This window comes from Dipodomys merriami, unplaced genomic scaffold, assembly GCF_024711535.1.
Source record: "Dipodomys merriami isolate MVZ:Mamm:240054 unplaced genomic scaffold, mDipMer1.0.p SCAF_718, whole genome shotgun sequence".
NCBI lineage: Eukaryota > Metazoa > Chordata > Mammalia > Rodentia > Heteromyidae > Dipodomys > Dipodomys merriami.
Genome location: NW_027206311.1, coordinates 136,020 through 155,368, shown reverse-complemented (window position 1 = coordinate 155,368; position 19,349 = coordinate 136,020). Strand labels below are relative to the sequence as shown.

Below are 19,349 nucleotides of genomic sequence, written 5' to 3'. Positions count from 1 at the left end.
CTTGTGGTTTCTGTTTCCCTCTCTCCCCCAATCTATACACTTTTCCCCATAGCATAAGATAATTTTAACCTTTCTTCCCCCAAAATATGTGAATGGACAATGTTTGCATATGGTCCCAAGACGTTATACCCACATACCCCTAAAGTGTAGATGAAAAAAAAGTCATTTGTCAGTTGTGGGGCTTGAATTCTGGGCCTGTGTGCTATCCCTCAGCTCTTCAGCTCAAGGCAAGTACTCTACCACTTGAGCTACAGAGCTACTTCCAGTTTTCTGGTGGTTTATTAAAGATAAGAGTCCCGGGGCTGGGAAGGTGGCTCATTGGTAGAGCACTTGCCTTGCAATGCATGAGGCCCTGGGTTCGATTCCCCAGCACCACATAAGCAAAAAGAAAAAAGCCGGAAGTGGCGCTGTGGCACAAGTGGTAGAGCGTTAGCCTTGAGCTGAAGAACTGGACAGCACCCAGGCCCAGAGTTCAGGCCCCACAACCGGACCCAAAAAAAAAAAGTCTCACAAGCCGGGCACTGGTGGCTTGTGCCTGTAATCCTAGCTACTCAGGAGGCTGAGATCTGAGGATCAAGGTTCAAAGCCAGCCCGTGCAGGATAGTCCGTGAAACTCTTATCTCCAATAAACGATCAGAAAACCAGAAGTGGCACTGTAGCTCAAGTGGTAGAGCGCTCTCCTTGAGCTGAAGAACTGAGGGACAGCGCCCAGGCCGAGTTCAAGCCCCACAACTGACAAAAAAAAAAAAAAAAAATCTCATAGCCTTTCCTGCCCAGGCTGTCTTTGAACTGCAATCCTCAGATCTCAGCTTCCAGAGTAGCTAGGATTACAGGTGTGAGCCACCGGTGGCTGGCAAGTTCAAGTCTTTATGCTAGACGTTTTCCTAATCTATGTTAGACATTTTAGTATTAGAGATTAATCTAGAGTATTGTGCTTATGAAATTTCTGCCATTTGATATACCCTTAGCCCTTCTGGTTTTACTTACTGGCAGTTTGGTGATTGAACTTAGAGCTATACGGCTTGAGCCCTACTTTCAGCATGTATGTGTGTGCATGCCTGTGTGTGCGCACACACGCCTGTCCTTGGGCTTGAACTCGGTCTGGGCACTGCCTCTGAGCTTTTTGCTCAATACTAGCACTTTACCCCATAAGCTACAGCTCCACTTCAGCTTTTTGGTGTTTATTTTTGTTGGTTGTGTGGCTTGAACTCAGGGCCTAGGCACTGTCCCTGAGCTTTTTACTCAAGGCCAGTGCTCTACCAATTTGAGCCACAGTGCCACTTCTAGTTTGCCTCATACTTTCCGTCTGGGCTGGCTTTGAACTGTGATCTTCAGATCCTAGCCTCCTCAGTATCTAGGATGACAGTTGTGAGCCACCAGAGCCTGGTGCTTTTTGGTCTCAGATTTTACTGCCGAGGCTGGCTTTGAACTGCAATCCTCAGAACTCATCTTTAGCTGGGATTACAGACGCAAGCCTCCTGTGCCTGGCTAGCATTTTTCTTTCTTTCTTTTTTTTTAATTTTATTTTATTTGTGAACATACTGTACAGAGGGGTTACAATTACACGGGCAGGATAATGCCTACATTTCTTACCAAGCATTGCACCCTCCTCCTTTGGTTTACCCTTCACATCCCTTCCCAGTCTCCCCCCTCCCCCCACATGGCTAGCATTTTTCTATGTGTGTGCATGTGGCTGGTCCTGGGGCTTGAACTCTGTCTCTGAGCCTTTGCTCAAGGCTTTGCAGTTGAATCACAGCTCCACTTTTGGTAGTTTAGGAGAAATATGATTAAGGGCTGTCTGAACTGGCCTGCCTTCCTTCCTCTCCCCTCCCTTCCTTCCTTCTTTCCCTCTTTTTTTTTTTTTTTCTTTTAATTTCTTGGTACTCAGCCTGGGCACTGTCCCTCAGCTCTTCATCTACAGGCTAGCGCTCTACCACTTGAGCCACAGCACCACTTCTAGATTTTCTGCTTATGTGGTACTGAGGAATGGAACCCAGGGCCTCATGCATACAAGGCAAGCACCCTACCACTGAGCCACCTTCCCATCCTTCCCCCCCGCCCCCTTTCTTTTTTTGTTGGTCATAGGGCTTGAAATCGGCCTGGGCGCTGTCTTCAGCTCAAGGCTAGTGTTCTCACTTGAGCCACAGTGCCACTTCAGTTTTCTGAGTGGTTTATTGAGAGTGGTTTATAAGAGTCACGGTCTTTCCTGCCCAGGCTGGTTTTGAACTGCAATATTCAGATCTCAGCCTCCTGAGTAGCTGGAATTACAGGTGTGAGCCACCAGGCACCTGGCTTTATTTTCCATTTTTCTTTGTTTCACAGGGTTAAGAGTACTGAGTGGGTGAAACTTTTTATTTTTTTAAATATATATGTATGGTGGACTGGAACATGCATTCAGTCTTACTCTAGTTCTTGTTCATCCTTTTTTGAACAATGCCTCTATCTCAAGAATGAAATTCATCTTAAGGGATATGAAGTTATTCTTAGAATTTGAACTCCCGACCTTATGCTTCCACTTACTTGAACCATGCCTCCAGTTATTGTTATGGTTATTGTTGAGATAGTAGCTTGTGAACTTTGCTGTGCTGTTTTTTTGTGGTGATGGTAGTAGTGGGGCTTGAACTCAGACTGGGTGTGGTCCCTTCAGCTCAAAGCTAGCACCCTACCACTGGAGCCACAGCGCCACATATGGCTTTTTCTGCTTATGTGGTGCTGAGGAATTGAACCCAGGGCCTCATGCATGCAAGGCAAGCACTCTACCACTGAACCACCTTCCCAGCCCAGGAGAAGATATTTAGCAGGAAGACCAGTTTGCAAAAGTTGCATAGGAAATCCCAGTGTAGTTTCTTCTCGTGCATGCATGGACATAAGAGTCTCACAGACTGGGCTGGAAAGGTGGCTCAGTGGTAAAGTGCTTGCCTTGCATGCATGAGGCCCTGGGTTCAATTCCTCAGCACCACATAAGCAGAAAAAGCAGGAAGTGGCGCTGTGGCTCCAGTGGCCGAGTGCTCGCCTTGAGTTGAAGAGCTGATGGACAATGCCCAGGCCCAGAGTTCAAACCCCACAACCATCATCAACAACAAAAAACAGTCTCAGAGACTTTCCTGCCCAGGCTGGCTTTGAACCGTGATCCTCAGATCTTAGCCTCCTGAGTAGCCAGGATTACAGGCATGAGCCATCAGTGCCCAGAACCATATATTTATTTAAAACAAAATTTTCATTTTTTAAAAGGTACACAGCATTCTAACTAAGGTAATGTGAACATCTAATTTTTAAGAATAATTCACTTGGTTATTTTTTTTTCTTCTTTAGAGTAGTAAGGGCTCAGAAAGGGAGGGAGAAAAGGTGAACAAATTCAGTCATGGTATTCAGTATACACTATGTGGAATATGAACTATGTGACTTGAGGGCAGGAATGGGATGGGAGGGGGGATCGGGAAGTGAAAGAATAAATATACAAAGAATGAATATACAATCAATACAATCAACTTTTTTTTTAAAAAAAGATAACTGGGAAACATACTAGGAAGCCATACATACATGCTTTCGTGTTTGAGGTGGTGGGAGGTTGCCCCATTTCCTTGTTAGGGGGTTAAATTTGGTCAGATTAGCGCTAAATTACTCGCTTTGGAAGTCCCCTGCTCCTTTCCCTACTTTGATAAATTTGCTTCCTTGAAGCAACATCCACTTATGTATGTGCAAACCTTGAGAATAATAGGTGGCAGGGGCCCTGCCTTAACCAGTGGCGGAGCTAGATTTATGGACCTGGGTAGGGAGGCGGGGCGGCGCTGGGCGGCGCTGGGCTGCCCTGCCCCTCCCATTGGGACGCTGGTGGCGCCATCTTACCCAGCCATGGGAGGGTCACAGGTCAGAGCCCGAACCTCCGGTGTCTCCAGCTAGCGAAGGAGCTCCTGGGTGATCTCGAAGGCTTCCTGCTTCAAGGGTATGAACAGCTGGGGCGACCTGGCAGTGGGGCAGATGATGGCGGCGGGCCGGGAGGGCTCTCGGGAGACAGGGAGTAGGCGGGACCTCCGGTACCAAAGGACCCTGCTGTGGCCCACGGGGCAGCCTTTTGGTCCTCCGATCTCATCCTCACTCGGTTCCTTTCCTACCGGGGTGTTGTTTTGAAAAGAAATTCTAAATTTCTGTCTTCTTATCTTTCCAGAAGAATAAATCCCAAAACCTGTGATGTGTCACAGGACTGAACAGCCTAGGAGAGAGGGTGGAGTTTCTTTCTCAGGGCTGCCAGAAAGGATTGAGTTCTGATCAAGACTGACAGGCAGGAATGTATGAGAAGGTAGAGCTTTCTAGGACTGCCGTCAGGGCGTCTCCATTAAATCATTTCTACTTGTTCTAGGTGGCCCTTCCCCAGGGTGGCCCCTGATTCCACAAGGGGACAATGGATTCTGGAGCTCGCCCAGTTGCCAGCTGCTGTAGCAGCCCTGCAGGACTGTCACGAGAGTACAAACTAGTGATGCTGGGCGCTGGTGGTGTGGGGAAAAGCGGTATGTGATACATGTGGCCTCTTCCCAAACCAGATGGGATACAGGCTATTGTGCAAAGTTGGTACTTAATATTCCTTAACTTTCATCTCTTGTTTTGAAGCCATGACCATGCAGTTCATCAGCCACCGATTCCCAGAGGATCATGATCCCACCATTGGTAAGTCAGAGCCTCTCCAAATATCTTAGTGGAAAGTGTGGACATTGCTTTTTGGACTTTTTGGTGGTGTTTAGGGGCTCCCACTTGGAAATTACAAGGAAATACAAGGAATGGGTTCCATTGCTTATATTATCATTGTAGTTCTACTCTATTTCTTCAGAAACTTCTTGGAGGCCTATATCCCTCTATTTTCCCTATCTTGGTGGTAAATGGCCTAGAGAAACTGTTCAAGAACCCAATGATGCAAATAAAGGCAGAGCTGGGTGCAAGGGTGTAACAAAAGGGCCGATAGAAATTTGTCTCATAAAATGAAAGACTAATATAATTTTCTCAAGGGCTGTCAATGGTTTTAAAAGTAGACCTAGTAATATGAAGCACCTTCTCTGTTATTTTCTTGGAATGTATCCTGAGACAAGAGTTCTGAGTAGACAGTTTAGATATTTACTACATACTAATATAGAAATATGTGATCTTACATTTAAAGTGCATTTAGTTATATTTAATGTCCTCTTGAATTCCTTTTTAATTAAAAAAGCAATTTCATTAAAATTGCTTTCATTTCTATCATTGCTGTTTATTTGTTTTTGTTTTTGTTTGGTCAGTCATGGGGCTTGAACTTAGGGCCTGGGTACTGACCCTGAGCTTTTCACTCAAGACTAGTACTCTACCACTTTGAGTTACAGTGCTATTTCTGGTTAATTGGAGATAAGAGTCTGGGGGGGGCGGGGCTGGGAAGGTGGCTCAGTGGTAGAGCGCTTGCCTTGCATGCATGAGGCCCTGGGTTTGATTCCTCAGCACCACATAAGCAAAAAGAAAAAAGCCGGAAGTGGTGCTGTGGCTTGAGCTGAAGAGCTGAGGGACCAGCACCCAGGCCCAGAGTTCAAGTTCCACGACCGGACCCAAAAAAAAAAAGAGTCTCACGGACTTTTCTGCCTGGGCTAGCTTTGAACCATGATCTTCAGATTTCAGCCTCCTGAGTAGCTAGGATTACAGGTGTGAGCCATTGGTGCCCAGCACTTTTTGGTGTTTAATTGGAGATAAGTCTCAGATTTTATTGCATAGGCTGGTTTCAAATTGCAATCTATATTGTTCTGGTACAAGAGCTTGAACTCAGGGCCTAGGTTTTGTCCTTGAGCTATTTTGCTCAAGAATAGTGCTGTGCCACTTGTGCCACAGCTCTGCATCCAGGTGGTTAATTGGAAATAAGAGTCTCATGGCTTTCCTGCCTGGGCTGGCTTTGAACCACAATCCACAGATCTCAGTCTCCTAAGTAGCTAGGATTACAGGCATGAACCACCAGTCAGTGCCTGGCTGGATGGACTCTTGGAGTCAACTAAAGTTTACTGTGAAACAGTACAGTTAGTAGTGTGAGCTGGGCACCAGTGGCTAATGCCTATAGTCCTAGCTACTCAGGAGCTTGAGATCTGAGAATCATGGGTAACGCTATCCTGGGCAGAAAAATCCAATTAGTCTTTTAGTTCCAATTACCAAAACTGCTGGAAGTAGAGCTATGTGGCTCAAGTAGTAGAGGGCTAGCTTTGAACAACAAATCTCAGGTACAATGCCCAGCTCAGAGTTCAAGCCCCAGGATCAGCTCACAGACACAAACACACTCTCACACATACACACAGTAATGATGTTATAAAGCTTAAAAATATAATTGTAGTTTATCTCCATAAAGTTAAACTCACTGTTTGGAGGAAGATGAAAAAGTGAAATAGGGGAAACTTCTTTGAAAAATAAAACATCTAAGCCAGGCGCCTGTGGCTCACACCTATAATCCTAGCTACTGAGAAGGTTGAGATCTGAGGATCACCATTCAAAGCAAGCCAGCCCTGGCAGAAAAGTCCGTGAGACTCTATCTCCAATAAACCACTAGAAAACTGGAAGTGGTGCTGTGGCTTAAACAGTAGAGCGCTTGCCTTGAGCTGAAGAGCTGAGGGACAGTGTTGAGGCCCAGAGTTCAAGCCCCATGACCAACAACAACAAAAAAAACCATCTTTTTGTAACCAGGTACTGGTGGCTAACACTTATAATCCTAGACACTCAGTAAGCTGAGATCTAAAAATCTCAGTTCAAAGCCAGCCCCGGAAAACAATTTCCAGACACTCTTTGGATAATCAGCAAAAAGCCAGAACTGAAGGCATGTCTTCAGCTAGTAGTAAGTGAAAAAGCTGAGAGCTCAAGGGCCCTGAGTTCAAGCCCTGTATTCTCTCTCTCTCTCTCTCTCTCTCTCTCTCTCTCTCTCTCTCTCTCTCTCTCTCTCACACACACACACACACACATCTTTTCATAAATGTCTTAGGTATAAATTATAAACTGGTGGCCAGGTGCCAGTGGCTCATGCCTGTAATCCTGGCTACTCAGGAGGCTGAGATCTGGGGATTTTGGTTCAAAGTCAGCCCGAGTAGGAAAGGCCATGAAACTCTTATCTCTAATAAACCACCATAAAACTAGAAGTGGCACTGTGGCTCAAGTGGGAGAGCACTCACCTTGAGCTGAAGATCTGAGGGATAGTGCCCAGGTCCAGAGTTCAAGCACCGTGAACAACAACAACAAATAAATAAATAAATAAATAAATAAATAAATAAATAAATAAATAAATAAATAAATAAATAAAATAATCTTGCATTTCTCTTGTATCTACAAACATATTAAACTATCAGGTTGTTGTTGTTTTTGTTTTTTTCCCCTCGGTTGTGGTGCTTGAACCCTGGGCTTGGGTGCTGTCCCTGCTCTCTCTCAAAGTAAGCCTTCTACCTCTTAAGACACAATGCCACTTCTGGTTTTCTAGTGGTTTATTGGAGGTAAGAGTCTCACAGACTTTCCTGACTGGCCTGGCTTTGAACCGTGATCCTCAGATCTCAACCTCCTGAGTAGGTATGAGCCACCGGCACCTGGTTAGGGTTTTTTTCTTTTAATATCTTAGTGAGTATCAATTTTGTTATATTTTGTGAGACAGGGTCTTGCTGTATAACTCAGGCTGACTCCAAATTCATGCTTTTTCTGAGTTCTGGGATTACAGTGATATGCCACCAAGCTCATTGCCAGTTTTTAAAAATGCTTTTTAACTATATTTTGGCATTAACTCAGATTTAAACATTTTTTTGGCATTCAGATTTATTGAGAAACAAATCACAGCAGTTGGTAAGCAACAGTATTTCCCTTTTCTAGATTTAACTCTGTATGTAAGCCATCTTTTAGTTTCTATTTTAGATTACAGATTAATGAGACAACTTTTTTTGTCATATTTTTTATAGTTAGTAGAACTTAAAGGCCATATAATGAAGGCTTTTTTTGCTAAAGGTTCTAAGGGTCAGACTAGAGATTAACTCTGTAAGTATGAGTCAGCTGATTTGAACTTCCACAAAAGGAAGCAGAAAAACAAGTAGAGCCAGCCTATTGAACTCTTACAACCCAGGCCTGTGGGGCCTGGACTGCTTCCACTTGAAGCACTTCACTTACTTCCTTGTATATAGTAATATCTTCTCCCATTCCATGTCTTTTTTTTTTTTTTGCCAGTCCTGGGGCTTAAACTCAGGACCAGGGCACTGTCCCTGAATTTTTTCTCTCAAAGCTAACACTCTTACTACTTGAGACACAGCTCTACTTCCAGCTTTGTGGTGGTTAATTAGGTTTTTGTTGTTGTTGTTGGTGGTCGTGGGGCTTGAACTCTGGGCTTGGGCGCTGTCCTTGTGCTCTTCAGCTCAAGGCGAGCGCTCTACCGCTTGTGCCACAGCACCACTTCCTGTGGTGGTTAATTAGATATAAGAGTTTCACAGACTTTCCTGCCCAGGTTGGTTTTGAACCTCAATCCTATAATCCCAATCTCCTGTGTAGCTAGGATTATAGGTATGAGCTACTGGTGCCCAGCTTCTCCCATGTCTTTTGCAGTCTTTAATTCCTGATTGTTTGCAGAATTCTAGTAAAGGGATCTTTTTTTTTTTTTTTTTTTTTTTTTTTTTTGTCAGTTGTGGGCCTTGAACTCAGGGCCTAAGCACTGTCCTGGAGCTTGTTTCCTCAAGGCTAGAGCTCTATCACTGACCACAGCATCACTTGGAGATAAGAGTCTCACAGATTACCTTGCCAGGGCTGGCTTTAAACTGTGATCCCAACTCTCAACTTCTGAGTACCTAGGATTACAGGTGTGAGCCACTGGGTCATTTTGTTTGTTCTTTTTAAAATTTTTTCTTTATTTTTATTTTTATTTTTATTTTTTGTCGGTCGTGGGGCTTGAACTCTGGGCCTGGGCGCTGTCCCTCAGCTCTTCAGCTCAAGGAGAGCGCTCTACCACTTGAGCTACAGCACCACTTCCGGTTTTCTGGTGGTTTATTGGAGATAGGAGTCTCACGGTCTCTCCTGCCCGGGCTGGCTTTGAACCGCGATCCTCAGATCTCAGCCTCCTGAGTAGCTAGGATTACAGGGGTGAGCCACCAGCGCCCAGCTTTATTTTTATTTTTTTTGGTCAGTCATGGGGCTTGAACTCTGCGCCTCGGTGCTGCCCCTTAGCTTTTCAGCTCAAGGCGGGCACTCTCCCACTTGAAGCACAGCTCCATTTCTGGTTTTCTGAGTGGTTTTTTGGAGATAAGAGTCTCATGGACTTCCCTGTCTAAGCTGGCTTTGAACCATGATCCTCAGATCTCAGCCTCCTGAGTAGCTAGCATTACAGGCGTGAGCTACCAACTCCCAGCTGTCTCTAAGCTTTTTTGCTCAAGGCTAGTTATTGTTCTACCACTTGAGCCACAGCTCCACTTCCTTAAAATTTTTTCTTAAGTGCTATTCTCAGCAAAGACTTAAGAATTTCACTGTCATTTCTAAACCACAATAAAAAGCTAATATGATCCTAGGGAGTTGTTATTATTATTGTTATTATTTGGTAGTACTGGAGTTTGAACTCAGAGCTTCAAGTAAGTGCTCTACCACTTGAATTATACCCACAGACTAAGAGGTTATATCTTTTTTGTTGTTGTTGGTGGTGGTGTTGGTGGTCATGGGCCTGAATTCTGGGCCTGGGCGCTGTCCCTCAGCTCTTCAGCTCAAGGCTAGTGCTCTACCACTTGAGCCACAGTGCACTTCTACTTTTTTCTTTTTGCTTATGTGGTGCTGAGGAATCAAACCCAGGGCCTCATGCATGCAAGGCAAACACTCTACCTTTGAGCCACCTTCCCAGCCCCAGGGGTTACATCTTTTTTTGGGGGGGGTCTGGTCTTGGAGCCTGAACTCTGGGCTTGGGTGCTGTCTCAGCAATTCAGCTCAAGGCTAGCATGCTACCTACCACTTGAGCCATAGCACCACTTCCAGCTTTTTTTTTTCTGCTTATGTGGTGCTGAGGAATCGAACCCAGGGCCTCATGCATGTAAGGCAAGCGCTCTACCACTGAGCCACCTTCCCAGCCCTATGGGGTTACATCTTAATATAAAGAAAAGTAGGAGTGAGGGAGGATATGAAAAGCCTTCAATACTATGTTATTTTCAGTATGTGATTCCCAGAAGGATTTCTTCTGGTTCAGACTTCAGCTGCTGTTTTCCACAAAGCCAGTGAGTATTCTGCAGGACCCAGCTTATGCAGAGTGTGCTTGTGTGTGTATCACAAAATAGAAACAGTTCCTGTTTTGATTTTTGGTGGAGTTTTTTTTTTTGGGGGGGGGGTATGTATTGTAATAGGTGTTTTGTTTCATTTTCTGGTTCTGGGAATCTAAATCAGAGACTCTACCATTGAGCTATAATCTGTAGTTTTATTATATCAAGTTCAGAACATTGTTCTAGGATTCAAACTATTGTAGTTCTATGAATAAAATCAGTATATAAGTTAGTATCACTTTAGAACTCAGGGTCATACCACATGCTGGTGGCTTACACCTGTAATCGTAGCTACTCTGGAAGCTGAGATCTGAGGATTGAGGTTTGAATCTTCACCCCCACCCTCCTAGGCAGAAAAATCCAGGAAACTTTTTTTTTTTGGTCGGTCATGGGGCTTGAACTCTGGGCTTGTGCGTTGTTCTTGTGCTCTTCAGCTCAAAGCGAGCGTGTACTGCTTGAGCCACAGCACCACTTCCGGTTTCCTAGTTTTATTGGAGATAAGAGTCTCATGGACTTTCCTGCTTGGGCTGACTTTGAACCGTGATCCTCAGATCTCAGCTTCCTGAGCAGCTAGGATTACAGGTGTGAGTCTCCAGGAGACTCTTATCTTCAGTTAGCCACCAAAAAGCCAGAAGTGGAGCTGCAGCTCAAGTTGTATAGTACCAGCCTTGAGCTGAGAAAGCTGGGATAGCCTTAGGCCCTAAGTTGCAGTACACACACACACACACACACACACACACACACACAAAACTACAAACATTTACATACATATACATATACATATATATATGAATATGGTTTTTTTGTTTTGTTTTGCTTGCTTTTTAGTGTCAGTTGTTTCCTTTTGTGGTACTGGGGATTGAAACCAGGACTCTATGTATTAGGCAAGCAGCACTCCTATCACTACACTAAGCTTCACTCATGGCCAAATAAGGTACTTTTTTGTTTTTAATCAATCTATTCCCTTTCCACCCAATCAGTTCTTTTCTTTTTCTTTTCCTTTTTCTTTTTTCTTTTTGTGCCAGTACTGGAGCTTGAACTCAGACCCTTCCCCATTTCTTTTCACTCAAGCCTGATATTCTATCACTTGAGCCACACCTCCACTTTTTTTTTTTTTTGCCAGTTAATTGGAGATAAGAGTTTTTCAGAGACTTGGAATGTAGCTTAGTGGAAGAGTGCTTGCCTAGCATGCATGAAGCCCTGGGTTTGATTCCTCAGTACCACATACACAGAAAAAGCCGGAAGTGGCTCTGTGGCTAAAGTGATAGAGTACTAGCCTTGACCAAGAGAAGCTTAAGACAGTGCCCAGGCCCTGAGTTCAAGCCCCAGGACTGGCCAAAAAAAAAAAGAGTCTTTCAGATTTTTATACCCAAACTGACTTTGAATTGTGGCCACCAGTACCCAGCTCCCAATCTGTTACTTTTCTGACAGTGTTATATATGCAGTAGCAAATTCTTCAGTCTTGAGTTGTTATATGCCAAGCATTGTGGTAGACCCTGAGATAGTATGCAAGCAAAAAAGGCAAAGTATCCATACTGAGTTTATAATTCAGTACATTTTATTTTAAATTTGTCTACAAACTTTAATTAAAACTATAACTTTTTTTTTTTTTTTTTTTGGTTGACTGTGAGGGCTGAACTCTGGGCCTGGGCGCTATCCCTAGGCTCTTCAGTTCAAGGCTAGCACCCTACCACTTGAGCCACAGCACCACTTCCAGCTTTTTTCTGCTTATGTGGTGCTGAGAAATCAAACCCAGGGCCTCATGTGAAAGGCCCTGGGTTTAATCCCTAGCACCACACAAAAACAAAGAGGGATTATAATATATATTTATATAATTAAATATATAGTCTTTGGGCCTTGAATTTAGGGCTGAGGCATTGACTGAGCCTTTTTGCTCAAGGCTAGTGGTTGAAACACTAGTACCTGGGCATGAGCAGCACAGTTTTTATTAGCACATATTAATTGTGCAATATAAGGGGTTTCATTGTTAAGATGAACTTTCAAATATATATTTCCAACTGCATGCATAGTTTTATATTATACCTTTCTTCCCTCCTGTAGAGGATGCCTATAAAATACGGATCCGCATTGATGATGAGCCTGCCAATCTGGACATTTTGGATACAGCTGGACAGGTATTAAATCCCAGAATGCTACACGTAGAGTTTTTCACTGTTACAAAGGGGAGGGGAAGGTTTATTCAGAGAAGATCACTAGTTTGTCTCTTAATTTTTCATGCACTCTGACTCAGGATAGCAGGTAATTGACATGCCACTTCTTTATCTGAAATAAATAGCAGTTCTAAGTTGCATCAATATATTATTGACCCTTGTTTCCTTCTAGGCAGAGTTTACAGCCATGCGGGATCAGTATATGAGGGCAGGAGAAGGGTTTATCATTTGTTACTCTATCACTGATCGCCGAAGTTTCCATGAAGTTCGGGAATTTAAACAGCTTATTTATCGAGTTCGACGTACTGATGATACACCTGTGGTTCTTGTAGGAAACAAATCTGATCTAAAACAGCTAAGACAGGTAAGGGAAACAACGAAGACATCAATAATCTTGTGGCATTATTCATTTTTGGTTTCTTGGTTTACAAATTTCTTTGCCTTAAAATAGAAAATAAAAATTAACTTCTTTCTATCTGAAAATTTCTCTATAACCCCTAATTTGGTGTTGTTATGAATAATATCTGGATTTTTGGAATCAGCTTACAGGACATAATCCATAAAATTATAATTCAGTGACAAATAGAAAACCCATTAAATGAAAGGTTGTATAATGTTCATTTCCTAAAACTTCAGGAAATAAATGTTAATGTTACAACAGGAAAAACTTAGATCAGATTTTATTGTATATTCCTGAGGAGAATTCTTAGTCCAGGAAGAGGAAACTAAGACTAATTGTAGAAGATTTTAGAATAAATGATACCTTCAAGTAGCAATGACTGAAATCTTGCTGTTTGAGAATGGGCATGGTATACTTGGGTATAGTCTCAGCACATGGCAGTCAGGAGGTGGAGGCCAAGAAGATCATGAGTTTGAGGTTAGCTTGAGCTACATAGAGCCTTTGTCAAGTGTTGGTAACTAATGCCTGAAATCCTACCTACTCAGAAGGCTGACATTGGAAGGATTGTAGTTTGAAGCCAGCCTATGCAGAAAAGTCCAAGAAACTCTGACTCCAATTAACAAAAAACTGTGCCAGGCGCCAGTAGCTCACACCTATAATCCTAGCTACTCAGGAGGCTGAGATCTGAAGATTGAGGTTCAAAGCCAGCCCAGACTGGAAAATCCTTGAGACTCTTACCTTCAATTAACTACCAAAATGCCAGAAGTAGAGATGTGACTCAAAGTGGCAGAGGACTAGCCTTGTGCAAAAGAGCTTAGGGACAGAGCCCAAGACCTGAGTATAACCCCACAACTGACAAAAAAAAAAAAAAAAGCTGTGCTGGAGGTGTGGCTCAAGTGACAGAGCACTAGCCCTGTACAATCAAGATAAGCAAGAGCCAGGTACTGGTGGCTCATACCTGTAATCCTATCTACTCTGGAGGCTGAGATCTGAGGATCACAGTTCAAAGCCAGTTCAGGCAAAAAAGTTCACGTGAAAATTACCTCCAATTTATCACCAGGAAACTGAAAGTGGTAGAGCACTAGCCTTGAGCAAAAGAGCTCAGGGACAGCGCCCAGGTCCCAAGTTCAAGCCGCATGACTGATAAAAACAAAAAAAAGACGCGAGCTGAATGCACTGAGTATCAGCCCTGGTACTAACACACTTAACACACATAGGTACATACACACACACACACACAAGAGAGAGAGAGACAGAGGGGGGGGGAAAGAGAGGGGGCTGGGAAGGTGGCTCAGTGGTAGAACGCTTGCCTTGCATGCATGAGGCCCTGGGTTCGATTCCTCAGCACCACATAAGCAGAAAAAGCCGAAGTGGCACTGTGGCTCAAGTGGTTGAGTGCTAGCTGAAGAGCTGAGGGACAGTGTCCAGGTCCAGAGTTCAGGCCCCATGACTGACCCCTCCCCCCACCAAAAAAAAGAAATCATATATTATGTATCTACTCTTCAAATTATGTAAGTCCCTGTTCTCCTGCTCTCTGATGTCACATATCCACAGCTGAGGAATTGAGTCTTCTTCCTATTAAAGTATTTAGCTCATTGGTTTTCTTTTTTTTAAATGATGCATACTGGGGCCTGGATTCAAGCTCTTGCTTGGCTTTTTCTGCTCAAGGCTGGTACTCTACCACTTGAGTCACACCTCTGCTTCTGGTTTTTTTGGTGTTTAATTGGAGAGAAGAGTCTCATTAACTTTTCTTCCCCAGCCGCCTTTGAACCACAATCTTCAGATCTTATCTTCCTGAGTGGCTAGGATTACACGTGTGAGCCACCAGCTCCCATCCCCATTCACTCTTTTCCATAGTCATAATTGTGTTCCATTACATCATTATAAACTTTCTCATGTTTATTCTTTTAAAGGTTACCAAGGAAGAAGGATTGGCTCTGGCCCGAGAATTTAGCTGTCCTTTTTTTGAAACGTCTGCTGCATACCGCTACTACATTGATGATGTTTTCCATGCCCTTGTACGAGAGATACGTAGGAAAGAAAAGGAGGTGGTACTGGCCATGGAGAAAAAATCTAAACCCAAAAGCAGTGTATGGAAGAGGCTGAAATCACCATTTCGGAAGAAGAAAGATTCAGTAACTTGAAGGGAAGATGTGAAGTGTTTATCTGTGAACTGCATTGTTTAATCCCCACAGTCCAGTAACCTGCAATCATGAGCATGGTATTTGCTCTTTCTCCTGTTATGACTGTTGTTTTTAAATGCAACTGAGGAGGGGAATTATGTCTACTAGGAATTTCAATGATTGATATTTAAAGTATTATCTCTTAGATGATTCTGATTTATTAACCCAGTGGAGTACTGTCTGCTTTTAAGTTGTTACATTAGAATTTGATATATCATTTTTTGAGTTATGTTGCTGATAATTAACTAGTGAAAATTGTTTATACCCAAGAGAACATGTATACTATGTATTTGATTTAGTTCACAAGAAAAATTTTGTGCTGTACGTTCCCCATCCTTCAACTTCTTTTCTGGGACTAGCTTACAGGAGGACCTCAGTTTGTATGTTTCCTCTATACCTTCTGGAGACAGAACAAAAGTAGGGAGATCAATGCTAAAGTCCAGTAAATAACTGTCAGAATGATTTATAAGTTATGGAGGAATGAGATTTCGGGAAGTGTGGCCTTAATCTTTCCCAGGGAAGACTTGGCTAGAGAAAGGTAGGTTAAAGGAATGTTCCAATTTGAGCATGGCCTTTCTGAGAAGGATAAATTGGACTCAAAGGCACTGTGATGGGTAAGAACAGTCATTGAAAATGTAATGAAGGTTTCTCCTAGAAGGTTCTTTTTACTTTTCAGGGTTTTATCTTTCTTTACCTTTGGAGCTAAGAACTGGTAATCATTACTGGATCACTAGACTTCTGTCTTAATACTTACTTGGGACAACTGTTGCCTTGTACAAGTTGATTGTGTCTTTACAGATGCACATACCAAGACATTTATGAACTGGTCATGCGTCCCCTTATCTCCCTGGCCTGGCAGAATTTTTTTTAGCTCTTTGTTAATCCAACTGCATTTTTCATACTGAGGCAATATCAGGAGTAAGAATAAAATTGTGTATGAGTCTGTTTGACCTCCACAGTCATGAGACTCAGTGCTCTAAGAATGCCCATGTATTGCTATTTGGTGGGTCAGTCTGAAGCTTTAATGTCACATATGCATATTGGGTTTATAATACTGACAGTATCTTCTGAGGACCTTCCTAAAAGTTCATATCAAGATTGTCTGAGCTTGGGGCTGGGAAGGTGGCTCAGTGGTAGAGCACTTGCCTTACATGCATGAGGCCCTGGGTTCGATTCCTCAGCACCACATAAGCAGAAAAGGCCAGAAGTGGCACTGTGGCTCAAGTGGTAGAGTGCTAGCCTTGAGCTGAAGAGCTCAGGGACAGTGCCCAGGCCCAGAGTTCTGACCCCATGACTGGCAAAAAAAAAAAAAAAAAAAAAAAAAAAAAAAAAAAGATTGTCTGAGCTTGACAAAGTTTAGCCTAAGAGAGTGCCATTTTCTCCCAGTACATACTTGAGAAATATTCTTAGAAACTAAGGCTTTAAATAATTGGCTGTGCCAGGCGCTGGTGGCTCATGTCTGTAATCCTAGCTACTCAGGAAGCTGAAATCTGAGGATCGAGGTTCAAAGCCAGCCCAGGCAGGAAAGTCCATGAGCCTCTTATCTCCAATAAACCACTAGAAAACCAGAAATGGCGCTGTGGCTCAAGGGGTAGAGCACTGACCTTGAGCTGAAGAGCACAGGGACAGCGCCTAAGCCCAGAGATCAAGCCCCAGGACCGAAAAAAAAAAATTTGGCTATGCATTTTCTGTTTTAGGATGAGGATTATTTTGATATTTGAACTTTAGGTGATTAGAAAAGAGTCAGTGCAGAAGTTCTGAGTCATGCCCATGGATGGATTATTCATTGGTCTTCTTTAAACTCTCAAAAGATAACTATATAGTACTTAGAAAACCCACAGTTTGGCTGGAGTTGTATTTGAAGTGCCTAGAGCACCTTGCGTAGGAAGTGTGAGGCCTTGAGTTCAAACCCCAATACTTTCCCTGCCCCCCAAAAAGAAGCCCACAGCTCACCTCATTATTTTCCATTGTTTAAGTAGAAGTAGGAAGATAGGTAATTGTGTCCTTCTTTACAAATTAATGGCATATGGTCTAGATGTAAAGCAAAGCAACTGTTAGAACTTTTTTCTTGTCTTTTATCTTTTTATTTTTTTGGTTGTAGAGCTTGAACTCTGGGCCTGGGCGCTTTCCCTCAGCTCTTCAGCTCAAGGCAAGTGCACTACCACTTGAGCCACAGCACTACTTCCAGCTTTTTCTGTTTATGTGGTGCTGAGGAATCGAACCCAGGGCCTCATACATGCAAAGCAAGCACTACCACTGAGCCACCTTCCCAGCCCCTGCCCCTTTTTTCTCTTTCTCTTTCTCTTTTTCTTTCTTTTTTTTTTTTTTTTTTTTTTTTTGATGCCAGTAATGGGGCTTGAACTTCAGGCTTGGGTGCTGCCTCCTGGCTCTTTTGCTCAAGGCTAAGTGCTTTACCACTTGAGCCACAGATCCACTTGCAGCTCTGTGTGTGTGTGTGTGTGTGTGGTTAATTGGTGGTAAGAGTCTCATAGACTTTTCCTGCCCACACTGGCTTTGAACCATGATCCTCAAATCTCAATTTCCTAAATAGCTAGGATTACAGTTTTGAGCCTCTGGTGCCCAGCAAGTACTTTTAAAATTCTGAATAGTGGTCCCTTTTGAAACTTCTGGAAATATTTTTGTTGTCAAATCATATTTTATAATTATCCATCCAAAAGCAATAGACTCAGAATTTGAGTCACTGCAAGACAAAAATCTCACAGGAGCCATAGTTCTTTGGAGAAGCATGAAAGCAGAAGAGAAATACAGTACAATTTTATTATGATAATATCACCCATTTACAGTAGTGTAAATCCTTTAAATTTAATCCCTTGTTGCTCATTATTTGTGACCTAGAGAATTATCATTATCATCAATCAAGAAATTGACAGATATAGCCGGGCGCTGGTGGCTCACGCCTGTAATCCTAGCTACTCAGGAGGCTGAGATCTGAGGATCGCGGTTCAAAACCAGCCCAGGCAGGAGAGACCGTGAGACTCCTATCTCCAATAAACCACCAGAAAACTGGAAGTGGCGCTGTAGCTCAAGTGGTAGAGCGCTCGCTTTGAGCTGAAGAGCTGAGGGACAGCGCCCAGGCCCAGAGTTCAAGCCCCACGACCGACAAAAAAAAAAAAAAAAGAAATTGACAGATATATAATTATTCAAGATAGTCAAAGCACTAGAGAACATTGCCAAGAAGGAAGATCTATAAGACAGAAGGGATACAGGTGGACCCATTGCAACAATGAGACGTACAAGTCCTTATGTCGAAAATGAACTTTATAACTTTGGTGGGGGGGAGGAAGGAGAATGGAGGGGGTAGGAGGAGGATGGGCTGGGAAGGGGAAACAAAGGAGGAGGCTACAATGCTTGATAAGAAATGTACTCATTATCTTGCCCATGTAATTTATAACCCCTCTGTACAGTATTTTCACAATTAAAAAAAAGACAGAAGGGAATTTGTATTATATATAAAAACAATAACAAAGTAGTATTTTTGAGACTCATACATTTGATCCTTGGATAAACTAGTTGTGTCATTAGTATTGAGGATTTTATTCATGGTGCTAGAGAGTTTCAGGGGCAAAATAGTGTAAAGCATAGCTCTATTCTTAGTGGTCATATAGTATAGATAATTTATGAGCTATAAATCATTAGCTTTATCTAATTTGAGAGCATTAAATTTAATTACTGCCTAGAACTTTGAAGAGAGAAAAATTCAGGGACAAGTTGGAAAGGCACTGAAACTGTTCATGTCCAAGCCAAATAAGTAAATTATAAGATGTGGAACCTAGTGTCTGGAACTCTTTAGAATTCAGAAGGGATAGATGTTTTAATTTTATGATATATTAGCAAATTTTGGCCTGCTGTGATGTTTAGGGAGGAGGGGGAAGTTTTTCACTTATGCACGTGTATATGAAAACTTTGTATGGCACAATACAAAACTTTTAAACAATTTGTTGGGTCTTTCTCTCTCTCTTGTGTATATGTCTCTGTTTTTATGATCAATATTCATTTTTGTTGTTGTTGTTGGTCATGGGGCTTGAGCTCAGGGCCTACGTGCTGTCCCTGAGCTCTTTCACTCAAAGCTAGCACTCTACCACTTTGAGCCACAGCTTCACTGTTTTCTGGTGGTTAATTGGAGATAAGAGTCTCAAGCCTATAATCCTAGCCACTCAGAAGGCTGAGATCTGAGGATCGCGGTTCAAAGCCAGCCCAGGCAGGAAACTCCATGAGACTCTTATCTCCAATAAACTACTTAGAAAACCCAAAGTGGCGCTGTGGCTCAAGTGGCAGAGCGCTCGCCTTGAGCTGAAGAGCTGATAGTGCCCAGGCCCAGAGTTCAAGCCCCATG

The 19,349-nt window shown here is 43.0% G+C and overlaps 1 protein-coding gene across 1 annotated transcript; it reads left to right on the top strand.

The window, feature by feature from the left end:
• Positions 1-3,840: 3,840 nt before the first annotated feature.
• On the top strand, positions 3,841-18,950 carry LOC138818143 (GTP-binding protein Rit1). Its single transcript, XM_070009067.1, has 6 exons — positions 3,841-3,943; positions 4,358-4,505; positions 4,606-4,662; positions 12,303-12,376; positions 12,585-12,776; positions 14,726-18,950. Exons 2-6 carry the CDS (start codon positions 4,400-4,402, stop codon positions 14,954-14,956), a joined length of 660 nt encoding a protein of 219 aa, XP_069865168.1. The 5' UTR covers positions 3,841-3,943; positions 4,358-4,399; the 3' UTR covers positions 14,957-18,950.
• Positions 18,951-19,349: the final 399 nt, after the last annotated feature.

Excerpts from the sequence above, each read along its gene's own strand:
- LOC138818143 (XM_070009067.1), top strand. The coding sequence starts at position 4,400 with ATGGATTCTGGAGCTCGCCCAGTTGCCAGCTGCTGTAGCAGCCCTGCA. Across the intron at positions 4,506-4,605 it reads TGGTGGTGTGGGGAAAAGCG|CCATGACCATGCAGTTCATC; the intron begins GTATGTGATACA and ends CTTGTTTTGAAG. Across the intron at positions 12,377-12,584 it reads TTTTGGATACAGCTGGACAG|GCAGAGTTTACAGCCATGCG; the intron begins GTATTAAATCCC and ends GTTTCCTTCTAG.